At 37.0% G+C, this 17,410-nt stretch overlaps 2 protein-coding genes across 3 annotated transcripts; both read right to left on the bottom strand.

Annotated features, from left to right (window-relative positions):
- Window positions 1-240: 240 nt before the first annotated feature.
- On the bottom strand, window positions 241-4,039 carry LOC137187857 (hatching enzyme 1.2-like). Its single transcript, XM_067597096.1, has 8 exons — window positions 3,787-4,039; window positions 3,027-3,102; window positions 2,771-2,926; window positions 1,880-2,000; window positions 1,622-1,800; window positions 760-841; window positions 515-639; window positions 241-378 (listed from the first exon to the last, which is right to left on the bottom strand). Coding segments are annotated over exons 1-8 (819 nt in total). The 5' UTR covers window positions 3,865-4,039; the 3' UTR covers window positions 241-376.
- Window positions 4,040-6,468: 2,429 nt separating this feature from the next.
- LOC137187846 (low choriolytic enzyme-like) lies at window positions 6,469-11,496 on the bottom strand. 2 transcript variants are annotated; one of them, XM_067597082.1, is made up of 10 exons: window positions 11,373-11,496; window positions 11,011-11,041; window positions 10,817-10,882; window positions 10,398-10,550; window positions 9,554-9,671; window positions 9,188-9,366; window positions 8,780-8,861; window positions 7,363-7,491; window positions 7,029-7,086; window positions 6,469-6,725 (listed from the first exon to the last, which is right to left on the bottom strand). In XM_067597082.1, the coding sequence occupies exons 1-9, from the start codon at window positions 11,433-11,435 to the stop codon at window positions 7,071-7,073; spliced, it is 837 nt and encodes a 278-aa protein (XP_067453183.1). In that variant the 5' UTR covers window positions 11,436-11,496; the 3' UTR covers window positions 6,469-6,725; window positions 7,029-7,070. The 2 variants fall into 2 exon arrangements, with proteins under 2 accessions (XP_067453183.1, XP_067453175.1); XM_067597074.1 differs by having other exon boundaries at window positions 7,367-7,491.
- Between the last annotated feature and the right edge of the window lie 5,914 nt (window positions 11,497-17,410).

The raw sequence follows: 17,410 nt of genomic DNA, 5'->3' as shown, positions 1-17,410 counted from the left end.
TATTATTACGACTGTGATCAAGAAGAACACAGCCAATTCCTGCATAGGACCTTCTAATTTCAAGTTAATCTAAGTTCCTATTAATATTTAGTCTAAAACTGTGGGACATTATAATGTCACCATTACATATGACATTATACTAGAAAAGCAAACTGCTGTTTGTTCTGAATAAATGCATAAATGAATGCTAAGTTTAGTTAACTTGGAAGAAAAACACACAAAAAGGATCCAATGACAGAATGTAGTCAAAGTAAGTTTATTATATGACGATTGAGTGTTGTGCTGGTGAGTTCAGGTCTGCAGCTTCTGTTGTGCAGCGAGGATGAGGAGACAATCTTCTCTCTGATCTTTCTGTCAGCATGTGTGAACAAGTTTCCTCTGTAACAGTGAACAGCACAGTGTTGGGATCAGGTTAAAACTGAGCTTAATGGCAAAGAATGAAATACATACTATAGACAATCAGTGTGTATATGCCTGTGTGTTATATTCTTAATGTGCTCAGGTGGACACTCACAGCACTTGTAGAGCGTGTTGAGTCTGGCGATGTCATTTTTGCTCATCTCCTTAGCGTTACCAAAGTTCACGTTGGAGTTAGGGATGGGGACCATGGTGGGCTGGTTGTTCTTGGAGAAGGCGTACCTATGGCACAACACACAGCAGTTAGACTGAACCACAACACATCCTGCACACACAACACACAGAGAGTGAACATGTGTGTGTGTGTGCTGGATATTCATGGTTAAACCCAGTTGTTCTCACCTGTGGTACTGCATGACAGAGTTGTAATCGTAGGAAGTGCCCTGGTTGAGGGTGGCAATCTTCCTGAAGTTGTGCTCCATTCCTAAAAGAAACACACAAGTTCATCTGTGTTTCGTTTGAATTCAGAAAGGAGTCCAGCTGCTGCAGAGGGATCCCATTTAGCTGCAGAGCTAAATAGTTCAGTGTTGATAGTTCCATATTCAGAAAACCACAGTCAAACCCCTTTACAAGTTGTATTTCCCCATTCATTATGCTGTTCAGGATCTATTTGTCCACTAGGAGGCACCAGGAAGTCACCATACTTACAGACTTACAGCTTCTTTTTTTTTTAACCATGAGTATATTTTGTGGAGATGCGAGAAAGTACTTGAGGAACTTGGTCTTGTCAAACATCTTTCAACACTAGTTTGAACCATTTCATTTATTCTGGTTTTTTGTTTTTTTGTCTCAAATCAGACAGGGTTGCATCACACCACAAAACCACAGTGTAAAAAAATCCATTGAGTAAAAGTTCTGCATTCAACATTTTGCTTAAGTAAATGTGTGGATATGTTAGCAAAAGACGGTTTACCATGTTCACCATCTTAGTTTAGCATGTAAGCATGTTAACACTTACTAATTAGAAAGAGTTGACACTAAATGTAATTTCGGGTTTTTCAGGATTGTCCAATATTTTTAAATAAAATAAATAAACAATAAAACAAACAAACATTTAAATAAAAAAAAGTTCTCACAAAACATAATTTGGGGTTTTTCAGAATTGTCCAATATCAACGTTCTTGTATGACTAAAGGGTTGCATTATCAGTGTATATGTGGCCTTTTTGTGAAAATGAATCTATTTGAGTGTAGAGCTCCATTACCAGACTGGACGTTTTGCAGCAGGACTCTGATGTGGTTGTCCCTGTCAGTGCGGGTCTGTTCATGGTTGAATCCCAGAGCGTGGAGCAGCTCGTGTTGGACGGTGCCATGGTAAAGGCATCCACTACGGGCCAGAGACACCACTTGCTTACCACCACGACGGCCAACGTAGGAGTAGCAGCTGGACAGGATCAGAGAAAAGTTGAAGAGCACTGGCAAAAGCTTTCAACTCAAACTGTTCATTGGTGTCGGTTTCCTACCCGTTCTGGGACTCAATGCTCAGCCAGTCACGGTCAGTGCTTCTGCTGGGCCTGAAGCGGATGCAGGAGAAGGAAGAGAAGGACTCCAGTCCACGGGTGATGATGGCCTTCTCACGAGAGGCTGGCAGGATGACACCACACATCATTTAGCTTTTTACTGTCTCACAGCACAAGAAAAACAGAGTACTGTACCATACTGTCCCCAGTATATGACAGTATTTCTATTCCAGAAATTACATTAATACATTTGTATTATATTCAAGACAATTACATATTCACAACAGCAGATATTCTTTTTGAATGGAGAGAGTACTGGTGTAACAGCAGCCCCTACAGAGAGTGTTGCATTACACTACACTCTTACACTTACACATTACACTCTGTTTGTAGCCTCATTGTTGCTAGGCTAGTAAGTTTCTGGTTTCTAGTGTTTTAGAGTTAGTCATCCCTCAGACTGTTTAGTGAGTCCAGTTTAACTTACAGGAGTTTCAGATGGTTCATGTGTTTTGCTGCCACAGAGGAAATAAATTCCTGATCAGTGAAAACGAATAGAAGCATCTCCTGACATCATCTGTTAAAGCAAGGCTAAATGACATTTGCTAAACAATGACCACTGTGGCCACAAATAACAACTACTGGATAATGGTAAATGGTAAAACATAGTGTTACAAGAGAACACGAGAGAGAGGAGTTATAAATTCAGCAAATTGTCGGGTTTTTTTGCTAACATTAGCCAACATAATCTACTGTATGACCAGTCGACAAAGTAAAGCTAAACCTCATGATGAGGATCTGAAAAAGAAAGTCTGAAAAATGCTAACAGCCAGAGAAAGTCATTACAGAATGCTTTAAGAGTCTGAGTATATATTTGATACTATATCTGACACTTACAGAAGTGATTGGTGATGTAATAAGGAATGTAGACCTTCCCATCAGTAAACTTGCCCCACATGCAGCCTCGGCTGGTGCAGGGGTCGGCGTTCCTTTCGGCCTCGCTGTCGATGGCGATGTCTCCTCCAGTCAGGATGGGTTCATCTTGGGAACGGACTGAAACACATCAAACAGCCAGTTTAAAACCTGTTGAGCTGCTACTGATAATATTTAGAAGAAGAAGAAGAGCATTGGGACTGCAGCAGCTCACACTCACTCAGATTACTGTTGGCTCTTTCCAGAAGTTCAGAGACAGAAAACTCTACTGAGTTCTCCTCTGCAAGGTCCTCTGCTCAGTGACATCAACAACACCATTTCACTTTGATACATTAGTTACAATACTGGACAATACAGTATTAATACAATTAGAATAGATTACATACCTGCCTGCAGGTTCAGGGTGGGATTAGAGAAGAAAAAAACAAACATGTATTAGAAATTAATAGAAACACGTGACATGAAATAACAGCTAAAAGCTAATAAAACTCTTCAGCCAAAGAACCAAATACTGAGTCTTAAAGTGACACATTAAAACTGTCTGAGTTATAAAGAAAACAAGCTGAGATACATGTTTTAGCTTATACAGTATCATGTAAACACAGAAATATATCCACATGGTCAAATCACCAACTGTGAGGAAAACTTCCTGCAGTTGCTGGTGAAAAAGCCTCTGTCCTTCTGTACATGCATATGTAAATCTGGTTTGTGCCACAAAAATGACCTATTTTTATTCATTGGTAAGCAAAAACTCAATTGAGGTGTGAATAAATGCTTAAATGAATTTCCTAGAATTGTGAATATGGAGCAAATGATAGACTTCATACATGATATGACATGGGGAGCATCTCATGTTTGTGACTGTGACAAAGGTTAAACATGCAATTTATAACATCTAGAAGTATGATACAGTATGACAAAGGACCAAATATCACACTGTGTTGTCATTGTCAATTGTTCCTCTTACAGTATGATCCTACCTGATTGTCAGCCCAACAGCAGGCAGACAGCAGCAGCAGAGCCAGAGCTGAGAACCTGAACACAGACACACGAGCCATCCTAACAGACCTACGAGACACTGACAGGAATCAGCTACAGCTTCCACTCAGAGGAAAGAAACAGGGCAATGAACAATATTTGAACCAAAAAACATACAGCTAAATCTAAATAAACTGAGGGAAAGTGCACACGTTTCTGTTACATTCTGCTGCAGACATTTGCAGCTGACCTCACCTTGAATCTGATATGTGCAGCTGAGGTTTGGCTCCAGGTTTTTATACATGTTCAACTGAGTGGGAAAGCCCAAATATGGTTTATCTGAGTACAGAGAAACCCAAAGAATCAGCTGAACTCACAGGCTTATCAGTCACATGATGTAAAGAAACACCTCCATTCTGTTATTGGTGGGAAAAGGACACTTGTTCCACTTTCCATCATACTGTACAGAACACACGGATTTCATATGTTAAAAACATGTTCTATTTCCATGGTTTGCATTCAAGATTGAAAAGTTTAACAAATTGTAATTTACATACACCATTAATTTGATCTCTGGTGTTTTATATATTAATTAATTCTATATTAAATCATATGTCTGTGCTTTAATAATAATAATGAACTTAGAGTAAAACACCTGCACAGGTGAACAAAATAAAAGCAACACCTGTCCACTTCATAGAAAAAGACAATGGAAAACATAGAGGAGCATTTTTTTTATTCTAATGCAGTCTATTACAAAACCACTACAAATTGCTACAGTTGTTAGAGTTGAATAGCTTTTCTTTACACAAATGTATTAGCCCATTTATTGCACAGCTATTGTAGAGGATAGTATATTTTATAAGTGTTTTTTTTATTTTATCTGCACCTATACCTTTTCAGAATAAGAACGTTCCTGGAGTCCCAAGGGGTTCAATATTATTTTAAAAAGGTTATTACAAATACATAATTACACAAAAACCTTTTTGAAATATATAAATTGAACACTAATTTGTAAAAAATATTATTTCATCATTATTTTCATGATAACAGTTTTATAGGAGTGATTTTCATTTTCTTTGAAGTTCTTTTTAAAGTAAAAAAATGCCCTTTTTCAAAAGTTTGTATTTTGTAGCCTAATGATGTTTTTTCTGCAATTCGTGTCATTTTTTCATGACTGTGACTTATCACTTCCCCCTCACCTTTCAGCCTTCTTCTTAAGATAGAAAGCTTAACAACTCCAGCCAGATCCAGCCATCCTGTTAGCTTGCGCAACAACCATGTCAACGTAATTCTGAGTCAACAGTCTAGCTGCTGCTATACAGATACAGAAACTCAACATTGACTTTAGCTTAATGAGGCTGCACATGCTACCTACCTAGCTGGCAAACTAGCAAGGTGATTGATTAATTTAGAATGACCTGAGCAGCATTTTGATTCCAAAGACACACAACACTATGAGGAGGTTGCTTTGGTTGCTCTAGCCAACAGGAGTTAATTAACACTGCTATGATATCAGATTCACATGTTTTTACCAATTTATTGTTTTTTTCATGTCTTTTTTAATTCCATATGTCCCACATGTGTGTTAGTAGACATATTCAGCGTACTGAGTCTTACCAGAAAAAAAGGGTTATCAAGTACAGTATATGCTACAGTGTTAACACCTGTGTGTGTTTATCCAACAGCTTCACTGCAGCCTGTCCAAAGCCAACAAATCACTAAAAATGTGAACACTGCTGATAACCTGCATAGGTTATATTACAAATCTGAATTCAGCTTTTATCACTGTTTATGTTTCACTGCAATAACGTTCGGCTGCACATCATTTTCATTCATTTTGAATGTTGTGTTAACACTACACTTTTTAAACTGCATTCTCTTCACAGCCTAATGTCATGTGACTTCTATGATCAAAATGTAAAGATTCAGTCACAACATGGGTGCTGAAAACTAAACACCCAGCCGGGTTTGTTCATTGACAATTCCGACCAAGTTTTATTCTAACAAGATGGCTGCGTCCTCAATGTTGACAAAAAAGAGAAAACCAGTGTGACTTTGCGCAATTTTACTTTGAACTGAAAGCAAGGAGGAAAATATGGAGTAGCAGCTGACTGGAAGATGTGGATAACATGATGGTCTGTTTTATTTCTGCTTCAGTAATATTAAAATCATGTTGATTACAGTCTATAGAAGGTCTTTTGACAGCAGTCATGTGGGAAATCAGATAGAGGAACTGTTCAAACTGCAAGACCAAAATTTCTGACCCGAGGAAATCTAATTAAATAAGGTATCTTGACACCCTCAAACTAAACGTTGAATGACAGCAGATCTGGGGAAGATTCATCCTTATTCTTTAATTAGTCGGGGGCGACCAATTTGGGGTTCAAATCAGGTTAAATCTGTAGTGTCTGGCCAGCATTACTGATGTAACAGATGTTATACGCCAACAATTAATATGAAGGAATGAATTCAATATCTGTTTGCCGCCTCAGTACTAAAACACAGCTGCTAGCAGTGCTGCTTCTACATTACATTAAATAACTTTGCATTGTATCATGTACATATTAGATTTAATGTTATAGTCCTATCTTCACCTGTTAATTAACAATGTACATTTTTTTTGTCGAATCTTTACAGGTAAGTATCTCATTTGGATCAAACAGAAACAGGCTGACATGATATGCGATATCTGAAAATGCATTTTTATTCATTATTAATATTCCATCAAGTGCACAAGCAGTTATACACATACAGATATGTAAAACTTGTGTTGTTGTCTCTGGACAGCTGCGTTGCCAATACTTTTAAAGCTAATGAAATCAATATCTTTTTTTTTTTTGCTAAATTAAATCAAATCTGAATTTTATTAAGCACATTCATGAAGCAGAAGATGCATTACTGGTGGTGCTTGTAGGTGAGAAGCTGCATGATTTGCCTCCTGTTGAAAAAACAATTGAAGATGTTCAAAATAACGATAACATGCATATGTGCGCACACTCTGGCGTATACATACAGTAAAACCAGTAAAACATTAAAGTCCTTTGGCTACAGTTCTATGATTTCATGAAATACAGTATAGTTATGCATTAGAGCAGATTTTTTAAATTAGAAAATGAGTCAAAAAATACAAGCTGCCAATAAAACAAAGTACAGTAAATAGTAAAGATGAAAACCTCCATCTGACCACAAAATAATATGTTTACTTTATATCTCATTGATGATGGTGTGCACAGACACTTACTTTCTTTTCTAGAGGAATTCGTTTATTTCCAAAGGTTCCACGTTAGGCCTGGTTGAATCTGAAATTGATTTTAAAAAGACAGCAAAATCTGAAAAAGTTGCTTCATTTCTTAAAAGTACTGCTGCAAAGTGAACATGCATATGTCTATTCACTAGTCTGTCCATTTTGGCAGTAGGGAGATAGATACAGTAGTGTGATGAGAGTACAGTTGGTAGGTGGGTAGGCTAGGTGAAGATGAGTAGAAAGGTGAGAAGGTCTGTAGTTCAGAGGGAATATACAGAAGGAACACAGATAGAAAACTAAGTAGTAACAGGCTAAATTGGGCAAAAGTTACCTACTGCAGCGATAAAGACGGTTCACCCGCAGGATGTCAACACGACTCATCTGGACAGCCCTGCCAATGGCTACATTGCTGTTGGGGATGGGAACAATGGTTGGCTCCCTGTTCCTAGAGAAGGCATACCTGTGTGGCAACAAACAGTAGTGAAGATGAGTTTAAAATGCACACCTATAACAATTTTCTGTTTTCATAACTGCTCAGATCTTGTTCAATAGGAACCACTAGTTCATTCCTGTAGAGCTGAGTGACTACTGATGTACAGTATGGGAGGTGCATTCAGAATCTTTTCACCACTTGGGGGCAGAAAACTCAACAACAAGCTGAAAACATAATAATATAACGTAATCTGACATATCATCACTTTATAAAGTTGGTCTGACGAACATGTCTATACACACATCTAGCAGACATAGAGCACTATTAGCATTCATTTGGTTAAGTGCTGTGTCTACTTGATTAATGTAAGCTCTTCATCAGCTAGTCTAGCTGGTGAACATTGAACATATTTAGCTGTTGAAGAGCAGGATGCAATATTTCTCTCATAAGTTGGAGAGTCCAAACCAGAGTTAAGTACAGAGTATTGGACATCCAAATGCCGATGTCTGCTGGATGTGTGTTCATCATGTTCACCACAACAACTTCACAAGGTGATCTTATGTCATTTGTTTTTACAGCTTGTTGTGCTGCCTCCATTGGCCAAAAAATGAATTAAGTTGATAATATCTTTAATTTAATTTTAATTTTTTTTTTTTTTAATTTTAAGTTTTTTAAAACGGCATTGGAGCAGTAGCAAAAGTTTTAGCAGGCACTTAAAGGTCGAGTTCACTTTTTTTTTCAAGCCTGTCTTAAAACAATATTCACATGCCCATATGTACATAGAAATGGAAATATTTGCATGCTGCAATCATTCCTCTTGTCCATACTGGCCATGAAGAGATCCCCCTCTAAGGTGATATAATAATATATAATGCAAGTGATGAGGTACAAAATCCTCAGGCCTTGCTCCCTGCGTAAATGCATTTTAAAGTTCATCTGAAGCTAACAAGAGGCTTCAACAGTCTGATGGACAAATCAATGGAGTAGCAAGCTTCCAAATTTGTAGTCATTTTAGTACAAAATTTTGAAGTAAATTATTGTAAGTGTATATATATATTTGTGTATTTTCCCTCAGCTCTTTCATTGGAATTGCAGTAGGAGGGGATCTCTTCATGGCTAGTAAGGAGAGTAAGAATGAAGGAAAATGTCCAGTAACTCTTGCAACATACATATGGGTATGTGACTATTGTTTTAATACAGACTTGAAAAAATGTCAACCTGTCCTTTAAAAATGGTTTGTCATGCTATAATTACATGACTTAATATTAATGATTTGCATCATTATACTGTTCAGTGAGTGAACTATGAGACCTACCTTCCATAGTGCATGACAGAGCTGTAGTCATAGGGAGTGCCAAGGTTATTTGTCCGAATCCTCCTGAAGTTGTGCTCCTGTCCTGCAGGGGAATCACACAAGTCATTCATATTTGATATCTGTTTGATTACAGTTTGACAGTCAAAATGGCTGAAAAGTGCAGTAAGTGAAAAGCATGAATAGCTATATCTGCAGGAACTACATATGTCACTATTTCTCTACAAATGGTTGCTCATTCATGAGGTTGAGTCATTTATTTGTAGGTAGTAAAGGTCAGCTGTATTAATTGCAGTACCCTGTTTTTTTTTTTTTTTTTTGGAAAAGCATTATTAAAGTCATAGTCATATTCTACATAATGAAAATCTTTTTCAAATTGTCGGTCAAGACTTTGATTGTAACGTAACCCACCACGAATGACGTTCTGGAGGAGGATTCGAACATGCCGGTCCCTGTCAGAGCGAGTCTGTTCATGGTTGAAGCCCAAGGCGTGGAGCAGCTCATGTTGGACGATCTGGTGGAAAACACACCCCTGGCGACTCAGTGACACTATCTGGCTGTTACCACGACGCCCGACAAATGAGTAACACCTGAAACAGAGCAGTTGATAAAACTATCAAACCATAAAAGAGCCTTAGCATTCCCTCAAGAATATCCCACATCGTGTCCTTAGACACACCATGTTTGTTGACTCTGGTGTAAGACCATAGGTGTAAACAGGGTCTCTGAGTGCATTCAGGCATGTGAATGTGGTATAGTGCATTGTGTGGTCCATACCCTGAGCGAGACTGGATGTCCACAAAGTCCCTCTGTCTATTCACGGGGGTGAAGCGGACGCAGGTGGACTGAGCAAACGACCGCAGACCTCGAATGATGACGTCTCTCTCTCTGCGGGCTTAACAGAAAAAAAAAAAACAAACACTTATTATCTGTGTAGTTGGTTTTATTGTCTTAATCTTGATGGGCAGAAAGTGATTCGTTCTGCCACTGTTTTAAAAGGGGACTGTGTAACTTTTGCTGAACAGTACCCACTGTAGTAAAAATGGGGCAACTACTAGAGATGTAAATAAGAAATCACTTTGCTAATCTGAATCATTTCGTTCAGTTCAAAGATTTGTAGTCACTAACTATGTAAATGCAATTCAGTACATACAAAAGTAAGTGAACGGATCATCGTTCAAATGCACCACATATCGACATGTTGTTCAGCACCGATGACTGTCTTTGGTTCAGTTGTATGTCCAGTTTGTTGGTAGTTATTATTGAGTTCAGTAGCTTCAGTTTAAAGATTTGTTGTTTAAGATTTGTGCAACACCTCTAGCCATTAGAGATTATGGCACATTGTATTTGAATATTGATCTGACACATGCTAAAACATAGCGGATGAGTAGCACTAGAGAATAGCAATAGTCTGCAAACTCACTCAATAATGTCTGTTTTACATATACATCAATCATTTAAGCTAAGCGTTTAAGCTAACGGTCATGCCAAGAGAATTAAGGCCGTAGCAGCAAAACCCCTGAGTGTACTGAACTGAGCAAGGGTGCGTTATATTTTGCTCTTCCATCTTTCACAAAACCAAAGTAATGCCTTCAAAAGCTAGATGGTTAGTGAGACTTACAGTACTGGTTGGAAATGCGGTAAGGTACGTAGACGTTGCCATCACTGGCTTTAGGCCACAGGCAGCCTCGTGCGGTGCAGGGGTCAGCGTTCCCTAGACCCGTTGGCACTGCTATGTCTCCAAACATCACCAGAGGTTCATCAAGGTCCTTTCCTGTAAAATGACATGATTATGGTTGAGGAAAAGTTTTCATCTTTTTACTCAAGCATAAACTCTCCTTATCCACTGACGGTTTCAAATATTTTAAGGCTAATATACTGTAATGCTTGCATTATGTAATCTCAGTTTAGATGTAAAATGATTGTCTTGTTCTTTGCATTTGCTGCTGGAATGATAATTTCACCAAAGATGAGGTTTTATCATATTTTACTAAATCTGTACTTCATAACACAAATCAGCTGCAGTGGAGATGAACATACCCAGATTGGCATTTGCCTTCTCTAACAGTGTGGAGACACTGAAATCATCATCCTCAATGGTGTTGCCTGTGGAATAGAAACAGTTAGTTCATGTAATTTGATTTAACTTAATTAATTGCTATATATTTACATTAACACTATATATTTACATCAAGCAAATACATTTTACTTTATGAAATGTAGGCATGTCTTACCAGAGGATTCATCACTCTTTTCGAATGAAGCCTGTGATAGGATGCAGAATTAAAAAGGTTTGTTAAATGCAATTGAATTGATATGATGCCTCTGTGATCTCGTCTTAATTAAATATTATCTTCTGTGTAAATTCAGATAGTCAGTTGAATTCCTGCAGACTTCAATTTCAGAGGCTGCTATTGGATGAACATATGCATTTCTTTGTGGAACCACAATGGAATACAATGTAAAAACTAAAAGTATAAAATGAAAGACAAAATCCTTTTTGTTTTCTTTTTTTTTTTTTTGCAATTCACCAATTATCTTTTAGAAACATTCTCTTTCTGACCATATTAATATAAAGGTGTCTGTTGATGCTTACCTGTACAGTGAAACTCTGGGCAGAGCAGAGGAGGACGCTGAGCACAGCAGTCTGGAGGATCATGGCTGGTTACAGGACAGCAACAACAGACCAAGAAGACACCCAGAGAGACAGAAGATCTCAACCTTATATTGGTGGAGAGCCAACTACCTCTCATCCAAATATGGCATGTTGCTCAATAACAGTAATGCAAGAAGTACTCAGATCCAACACAACAGTGTAAAATACTCCATTACAAGTAAAAGTCCTGCTTTTAAAATCCTACTTAAGTAAAGGTAAATACATATTGTCAGTTTAAGTTACTTAAAGTATTAAAAGGGTTAGGGTTTTGCAGAAAATTGGGATAGGAACAAAGATAAGTTTTCTTTTCTCTAATCTTTTCATTTTCTGTTAAAATATTAGAGAGTTTAACTTGTTAGTGCCTCAACAATGAATTAAACAAAATAATCTGAGATGTTTAGAGAGAAAATATCTCTTTAGTGGCACTGCTAGGCACCACAAATACATACCACTTTTTTAATAAGGGGTAACATGCCAAAAAGGTTGGGAAACACTGATTTTATCTTTAACAATGCATTTTATTTTATAAAGTTTATCATTTGTTTTTTTTTTTTTAAAGCTGTCAAATGAATGTAGTGGAGTAAAATGTACAATATTTGGAGTGGGTTATATGTGTAAAGTGGCTTATACTTGAGTTAAGTACAAGTGCCTCAGAATTGTACAGTACTTGAGTAAATGTACATGTACATTCCACCACTGCTCAACAGAGACTTACTGACAAATTCAGCTCAAGTGGAAGTGGTTATTATTGTTGAAATCAGGCTGTGGTTTTGTGTAAGATGTGGGCTTGTTTTGTATTCTGCTGTCTCATTTCCAAGCAGAAAAAGTATACAGCTTTTAACTGTAAATGATCTGTAGTGGTACAGGAAATACTTAGCTCCTTTACTGAGAAAATAGTCCATTACAAGAAAAAGTCATGCAATACAAAAGTTATATCAGTAAAAGCAAGAACGTATTATGAGCAAAACGTACTTAAAAGTATTAAAAGCAAATGTTGTCATTAGGCCAAAGAGCCCCTGTCAGTGGTATCATGTATTATATTATTGATGCATTAACATGTAAGCAGCATTTTAATGTTGTAGCTGTTGTTTTGTTACTATATTGATCATGTGTTCTGTATGTAAAATCTTCATAACTTAAGTAAAAGTGGTAGAACGAAAACAATGTTCCTCATGGATGCTCTTCACCACAGGACATACTGTATGTGGGTATCACTTTATCTCCACTAAAATTATCAAATATTTTTAAATGTTTTTGAAATGCAGTGGTAGTGATAGAACCACAGGAGGTTCTGACAGGACATATCTCACTGTTTGGAAAATCAATATTGATCTTGAGAATATATATAAAAAGCCCATTAATAGCTCATAACGCCTTTCAAATGAACAGGATGTTAGATAACAGAAACACTTGTGTTTGGACTGCATAGCTTTTAATAATTAAAAGACGCCAATTTTAAACGTATTGTTTTCATTTATGATCGTTTCAGATGATTATCCATAACATTGAGAATCAGTTCTAGTCTGCACAACCAAACAACAGTTGTCTATGAATAGTGAAGGTGAGAAAATTTACAATAAAAGCCTCAGTTTTATTTAGTCATTTATGAATTTAGTGATCTAACAATCTGGATGATGAATAATTCATAAGCTACTCATCTGACATCGTTCAATGATTTATATGGTGTTGCACTGAAACTAAATTAAACAAAACACACAGTTTCATCTAAGAATTACAATGTCAAATGTAAAAATATTTTTAATATTTTTATTAGGAGGTTATTTCTATAATACTTTATTTTAGTTACTATGACTCTATCAATGAACAAGCTCTTGGAGTATGGAGGGCCTGTAGCATGTAACACAACCAAACTGAGCTACACAAAGCAGCTGCACAGCAGTACGCATAACATGAGCGTAAGATACATCCTCATGTTAATGTTATTGCATTCACATTTACACAACCCCTCTGTGGCTAAAATCAGAGGTGCACAGTTGCAAGACAATGTGTTGTTATACGACTTCTCTAATTGTGGGCACGGTTGCGCTGTGTGTTTGGTTTACACAGAATCTTGCAAAACCTTGCAAGAAGAGGAACAATGATTAAGAGGAATCTGAGATTGGACATATGTATCAACATTCATATCATGTAATGAACTGTTAATGGACTCCACTTGCATTCGTAGTGAAGAAGAAAAGAATTCTTACTTGGTCTTCATAAATGCAGGCTTTTGGTATTTAGGCCTGTATTCATAGTATTTAATACACATTGCAAAGTCCAGTTTGTATCTGAAATAGAGCGTATAGCCAGCAAATAGCTTTTTCTTCAAGGAACAACAATAATGAAAGTTTCCATTAAATGCAATCTGTTTGCAAATTAAGTACTATATTGTATTCCATTTCTCTCATAGCATAACATCATGAATGTGGCATTGCCTGGCATCGTTGAGCTTGTGGAAGTATATAAATGCATAGATTCATATTCTCTGGGTCTTGTTACGGTTTTGACAAAGGTCCAGTTAGGGTAGCCACAAGCTCTTTTCCCTTTCCTTTCCCTCTCTTTGGCCTTGGTACTTGTGGTGGTGATGCAGGGTTTAGATAACCCCCAGCTTGGTGAGAGTCAAAGAGTATTGATGTGTGTGTGTGTGTGTGTGCGTGTGTGTTGGGGTGGGTGGTGGTGGTGGTGGTTTGTAAGGGGGGTTGTGATCCTAACATACAATAATCTTGATGCATTTTATGATTATGGTGTATGGTAAAAAAAAAATAACTGTGGCAAAAGGAATATTTTACAGGGGAATGTGACAATCAATGTTTTTTTAAACAAACAAAGAACAAGTGGTTCATATGTTAATTCAACAACATTTTGCAAAACAAACAAAGAACAACTGGTTCATATGTTAATTCAACAACATTTTGCAAAACAAACAAAGAACAACTGGTTCATATGTTAATTCAACAACATTTTGCAAAACAAACATGAACTGTGTTAAAGTCAGTGAAAGAAAGATATTGAATTAACATTTTGATTTATGTTTTATTACAGGTACCTCGGTATGCATTTACAAAGTACAAAAAAGTAAGAATAAATACTTCAAATGACCAGAGGATCTCCCATTTTGAATGTATAGCTCTTTGTCACAGAAACAGTGCTCACATAAATATTACTATAAAACACAACCGTTCATATTCTCAGTTCAGGTTTCAAAGATCCACTGGGGTATATGTCATTATTGTACATACGCAACAACTTCTTACGTACATACAAGTTCTCATCACATTGCATGCAAAAGGGACATTTCTAAACAGGAAATGTGGCTCAGTGTTGACACATCTATTGATGTAAGAGGTGATAGTGTTGCATGATGGTTTTCTGTAATCCATATTTGTTCCAGGTTCATCTGCAGGCAAGTCTCTAAACTAGATGTCATATCAGGTATGTTCTTTTGGTTGATGTGAGTGGAAATTATACAATGACCTGATTTATCATCAGGCCAAGTAAATGAAGAGGACAGATTCTTTGAATCAGACAGACTGTCTTTCCTCCAGCTAATAAATATTACTGCTTTGGAAATAAATGCAGGCTTTTGGTATTTTGGCCTGTATTCATAGTATTTAATACACATCACAAAGTTCAGTTTGTACCTTAAATAGAGAGTATAGCCAGCAAATAGCTTTTTTCTTAAAGGAACAACAATAATGAAAGTTTCCATTAAAAGCAATCTGTTTGCTAATTAGTACTATATTATATTCCATTTCTCTCATAACATAACATCATGACTGTGGCATCTCCTGGCATCCTTGAGCTTATAGCAGTATATAAATGCATAGATTCTTTATCTTTCTGACTCCATGTACTGCATGATATGCAGGAGATTCCTGAGACTGATATATTGACATTCAATATATTAAAGAAAAACTGAAATAAGTAAGGTGATTTTGAATATCATCTGTATAAAACCAATTTCTTACCTGTTTTTCCCACCTAAACTTACCTTTTTGGTTCAACTTTCACCTTAACCCTGATTATTAGATTAGAATTAATTTTATTCAACAGCTTTGCTGTGCAAATGTCCTGCTGCCTTATTCCCCCACCACACTTTGAAAAAGCATGAATTCCCACAGTATTTACACAGCTGCAAAACTGTGGCAAGCTCCAATATCAGACATAACTCTGCATGCCAACAAAGTGATTTTGTACAAGTGTGCATTTCCCACCGTATTTCCATGATTCTTTGGGCCAAAGTGGCGCCAAACGCAGTGCAAGTGTCTTTGTTATTTTAAGACCAACGCAGTGGTCATTTTCCCTTCCAGTGCCCACATTGTTAAAATAGCAATTGCACTTGTGCCCATCAGTGCGCCCATAGGCGTGTTAGTCTAAAAGTAAGGTGTGGTCAGGCGCATTGACAGTGCATTGCTATCTTGAGGCAGCAGAGAGTGATTGCACTATTGACCAAAAAAAAACCTGGTCTAAAGTCAGTGGCGCAGTGTTTCACTGTATTTTAAGGGCGCATTATCAGGACAGTAATATGCACCTACACAGACGGGTGCACAACATGCACTCTGCTTGTTACACACACAGGACGCGGAGCAGTGCACAAACATGCAAAAGGTAACAAATAAAAGGATTACAATGTGAAAGATTATTATTGTGTATATTAATATATTTAAAAAAATACATGTCATAATGCTTAGTCATAATATTTATCAGAATTAACTAAGCAGAGAAATGATGGATTAAATTGTTTAATTATTTGACCAAATCATGGCAATACACGTAGGTATTTAAACAGACGGACAACAATGGATCAGACACAGATTGACTTTCCTGCTGCATCAATACATGATGACATGAGGAACACATGAGGAAATAAATGAGGCGAAAACAATGATGAAACTAATGTGAAGGAAATAAATCTGCACAGCTTCTAGCTGCTGCCAGCAGCAGGATCAGAAACTTGAAGAGCTGATCAAGTCCTGATAACTGTGTTGATGATTCTTTACATGATTGAAATTAATAATTTAATTTTTAAACAATATTTAACAAATATTATTTAGCATTTTTGAGATTACAGTGATCAGGTTTCCATGCTTTCAGCAATTAAAACCCTGCTGTTTTGACCTGTTACTCCATGACTGAACAAAACCATTTTAAAGAAACTAAAGCTGTAATTAAAAAAATAAACCTTTTCAAAAACCAAACGAAGATAAATTTGCAAAAAATTAATGAATAGGATCTTAAACTGGTGGTCTGGGGCTGACCACAGGAGGGTCCAGGAGCAGCAGTTGGTGATTCGACCATGTGGATATATTTCTGTGTTTACATGATACTGTATAAGCTAAAACATGTATCTCAGCTTGTTTTCTTTATAACTCAGACAGTTTTAATGTGTCACTTTAAGACTCAGTATTTGGTTCTTTGGCTGAAGAGTTTTATTAGCTTTTAGCTGTTATTTCATGTCACGTGTTTCTATTAATTTCTAATACATGTTTGTTTTTTTCTTCTCTAATCCCACCCTGAACCTGCAGGCAGGTATGTAATCTATTCTAATTGTATTAATATTGTATTGTCCAGTATTGTAACTAATGTATCAAAGTGAAATGGTGTTGTTGATGTCACTGAGCAGAGGACCTTGCAGAGGAGAACTTAGTAGAGTTTTCTGTCTCTGAACTTCTGGAAAGAGCCAACAGTAATCTGAGTGAGTGTGAGCTGCTGCAGTCCCAATGCTCTTCTTCTTCTTCTAAATATTATCAGTAGCAGCTCAACAGGTTTTAAACTGGCTGTTTGATGTGTTTCAGTCCGTTCCAAAGATGAACCCATCCTGACTGGAGGAGACATCGCCATGGACAGCGAGGCTGAAAGGAACGCTGACCCCTGCACCAGCCGAGGCTGCATGTGGGGCAAGTTTACTGATGGGAAGGTCTACATTCCTTATTACATCACCAATCACTCGCCCAAATATACTTTGTCTATAAACAGCA

Source organism: Thunnus thynnus, chromosome 1 (genome assembly GCF_963924715.1).
Source record: "Thunnus thynnus chromosome 1, fThuThy2.1, whole genome shotgun sequence".
Classification (NCBI taxonomy): Eukaryota; Metazoa; Chordata; class Actinopteri; order Scombriformes; family Scombridae; genus Thunnus; species Thunnus thynnus.
This window is presented reverse-complemented; position numbering and strand designations above follow the sequence as displayed.

Bases quoted from the DNA above. Each gene is read 5' to 3' on its own strand.
- LOC137187846 (XM_067597074.1), bottom strand. From the start codon at position 11,435: ATGATCCTCCAGACTGCTGTGCTCAGCGTCCTCCTCTGCTCTGCCCAG. The intron at 10,551-10,816 runs GTATGTTCATCT...GTCATTTTACAG, and splicing joins GAAGGCAAATGCCAATCTGG to GAAAGGACCTTGATGAACCT. The intron at 8,862-9,187 runs GTGGGTTACGTT...ATTCCCCTGCAG, and splicing joins CCTCCAGAACGTCATTCGTG to GACAGGAGCACAACTTCAGG.
- LOC137187857 (XM_067597096.1), bottom strand. From the start codon at position 3,864: ATGGCTCGTGTGTCTGTGTTCAGGTTCTCAGCTCTGGCTCTGCTGCTG. The intron at 1,801-1,879 runs GTAGGAAACCGA...GATCCTGTCCAG, and splicing joins AGCATTGAGTCCCAGAACGG to CTGCTACTCCTACGTTGGCC. The intron at 842-1,621 runs GTAATGGAGCTC...TGTTTCTTTTAG, and splicing joins GCTGCAAAACGTCCAGTCTG to GAATGGAGCACAACTTCAGG.